The sequence below is a fragment of the Pan troglodytes genome, chromosome 6 (genome assembly GCF_028858775.2).
Source record: "Pan troglodytes isolate AG18354 chromosome 6, NHGRI_mPanTro3-v2.0_pri, whole genome shotgun sequence".
Lineage (NCBI taxonomy): Eukaryota > Metazoa > Chordata > Mammalia > Primates > Hominidae > Pan > Pan troglodytes.
In genome coordinates, this window is record NC_072404.2 from 173,753,460 (window position 1) to 173,756,697 (window position 3,238).

A 3,238-nucleotide genomic window follows, 5' to 3' on the forward strand; every position below is an offset into this window, starting at 1 on the left:
TTTATGATGTCCATCAACTATTCAAAAATCTATTCAAAAATGTCTAGTAATTCAAAAATTACTAGAAACACAAAACAATAATAACGACAAAAAAGTAACCAATAGCTAGGAGAAACCAGAAAAGATATAGACCAGAAATGACTGAATGAACAGACAAGGACATTAAAACAGCTATTATAAATATGTAGTATATGGTTTAAAAAGGTAGAGAAAAAAATGAACTTAATGAGGAGCTACTAAAATGACTCAAAAGTAGCTCCTGGAAGTGAAAAACACACAGAGGAAAAAACTGGAGAGAAATAAAAAGAGCACGAAGAAGCCACGGAAAATACCAGGCAGGATAACGCACATGTAATTGGAGCTAGGAAAGGGGAAGGTAAGGGAAAGGTTGTTGAAGAAATAATGGATGAAGATCTTTTTCTTTTTTTTTTTTTTCTTTTTGCCATTCGGAGTCAACTTTTATTGAGCACCTCCTATATTCCAGAACCAAAAACATGTTTGTTCCTTACAAAATTCTCAAAGCCACCCTTTAAGGTAAGTAATAGTATGTTCTACTTAACAGATGAGAAAACTAAGAATCAGACTGATAGAACTTACAGAACTTCCTCAACATCATAGGCAGAAACATAATTATATTGACTGCCAATTTTAAGAAAACATCTATTTGTCACATTTGTGTCATTACTAAAGTCTCTGCTTTTACAGTTTTCTTAAAATCATGTGAATATAAACAGCATTTTTATTTACATTACCATCACTTCTCTTTCCTAAGAGAAATTCTTTGTCTCCCTAAGATCATGACCACTTATGTGTCATTTCTTGCTTATAAATTTTAATAAAATATACATAAGTGGGAATGTACAGTATTAAGTATTACTCTATTATTCTGGAATTTAACAATGAATAAGCACATATTTTAAAGGCCACACCTACTAAGAAACAGATACAAACTGTGATTTCTAAAATATATTTAAAATTAACCTATTAAAATTTTTGGTTTATAAATATAACTGTGTAAATACAGAACGTTTAGCTCAGATGACTATGTACTTGATGGCTAGCCACATATAAGTTACCGAAATACATATTATTTCAAGTCTGAAGTACCTCTTCTAAGAACTGGGCTAATGGGTGGTTCCTTAGTTTAGTTCAACTGGAATAAAATTATAGAAGTTCTATCTTGGCCAGGCACAGTGGCTCACGTCTGTAATCCCGGCACTTTGGAAGGCCGAGGCAGGTGGATCACCTGGGGTCAGGAGTTCGAGACCAGCCTGGCCAACATGGTGAAACCCCGTTTCTACTGAAAATACAAAAATAAGCTGGATGTGGTGGTGTGCGCCTGTAATCCCTGCTACTCGGGAGGCTGAGGCAGGAGAATCACTTGAACCCGGGAGGCAGAGGCTGCAGTGAGCCGAGATCAGGCCACTGCACTCCAGCCTGGGTTACAGAACAAGACTCTATCTCAAAAAAAAAAAAAAGGTTTATCTTCCTTTCTATTACAGATAATATAACCGTAATATGTAACTACAGCCAAAAGGTCAAACACCACAGAATTCAATAAATATTGAAAATAATACATAGTTTAATATCATCAAATTCTAGCCAACTTCTAGTATTAAGTATATATTATCTTACAGAAAATGTGTTCTAATAGAAATATCTTAATAAAAAGGGAAGGAACTATAAAGAAGCAGACAATTAGAAATCTAGTAAGTGCTTATTTTACAAATTAGGGACTGAGGCACAATCATAAGTAACTTACCCAAGTCACATGCCAGTGGTAGAACCAGGACTGAATCCTGAACCTGACTTCTAGTCTGTGCTCTTTGAACACTTCTTTGTTTTCTCATGTTATAACTGAATCCTTTTATGTGCTAAATTTTAATTTGGAAAATTATCAAGTAATAAAACTGCTTTTCTCTCCAGCCCAACTCTCTGGTCTTTCTTAAATGAGCATTACAAGAATAGGATACAGTTCATAACTTCACAACACTCTCATAGGTTCATTAAGATGAGAACTTTATACAGGAAAAAGTTCACTTTACATGTAGTTTGGTTTGGCTGGAAAAAGCTTATTTAACAGCCATAGTTTTAAAACCTAGTTATTCTATATCATAGTGACTTCATATGTTGTAAAACGGTTTTCTATAATCTTGACATTTTCTTCAGATAGCCAGTTTTCCTGCTTTAGCTGCCTTATAAGAGCTTCCAAAGACTTCAATCTACCTAGAGTTTGTTGCTCTTTGAACTCTAGAAGAGTTATCTTTGAATGTAGCTTAGAGACTTTCTGCCAAAGATGCTCCTTATTTATATCTTGTCTGCAGTAAGAATGTTCGATTTGTAAAACTTCTGTCCCATAGTCTACATCCTTATACAAGGAGTCTTCGATGTCTATGTCTTCCACTTCCGTGGTTTCTTTTTGTGCAGATATAAAAGAATTAACTGAAGGTTTAGAATTTTTGGCAGGTACAAAAATGGCAATAACAGATTCTTTATTTGTGTTTAATTCTTCAACTGTTTGATTAATTGTGCTGAATAAGAATGGATTTTCCTGTGCTGACTTTATTTCCATGGAATTACTTGTAAAGTTTGGATTAGCAAGATAACTAGAAGTTACTTCAAGAACTTCTTGGGTTTCCAAAGATTGATGAATACTTTCTGAATTTGAAATTGTCAAAGTAATAGTTGTAGAATTTAGATTATAAAAACATGTGTGAAAACCACCTACACCTGTATCTTGGTTAACTGATGTTTCCAAGGTAGAATCTGGTTTCCCAGTATGTTGTTTAACTAGATTAAGAGTTAACATGTTATTTTGTATACTTCCTGTTTTGGGAGCTGGTGGCTTTACCAAGGAAGATGAATGAAGTAATTCTGGATGTTGAGGGAGCACATTTGTGTTAACTATATTTTTCTTTGTCTCATTTGATACAACTGATTCTTCTGACTTGGCTTTTGGGCATACTTCTTTCTCATCTTCCAAGTTTTTCTTCTGGGATTTTTTTTTTAGAAGGGTCTTTTCCCTGATTGTCTTCAGGCAAAGAAAATATTGTTGGAACTGCACTTTGTTTTAAATATCGAATACCCCATCTGATGTCAAGAGAGTCAGGAGTAAAATGGTCACTACACAGAAACTGGTATTTACTGGGAACCCATGAATCTCGCTTCATATTGTTTAACCACTTTTCCAGTCTTTCTTTGTCATGTAGAGGAAATGGATAAAAACTCAGCTTCCGGT

The 3,238-nt window shown here is 34.3% G+C and overlaps 1 protein-coding gene across 1 annotated transcript; it reads right to left on the reverse strand.

The window, feature by feature from the left end:
* Positions 1 to 421: 421 nt before the first annotated feature.
* Positions 422 to 3,238, reverse strand: LOC107976009 (THAP domain-containing protein 5-like). Its single transcript, XM_016958511.3, has 2 exons — positions 3,146 to 3,238; positions 422 to 3,023 (listed from the first exon to the last, which is right to left on the reverse strand). The coding sequence occupies exons 1-2, from the start codon at positions 3,154 to 3,156 to the stop codon at positions 2,108 to 2,110; spliced, it is 927 nt and encodes a 308-aa protein (XP_016814000.1). The 5' UTR covers positions 3,157 to 3,238; the 3' UTR covers positions 422 to 2,107.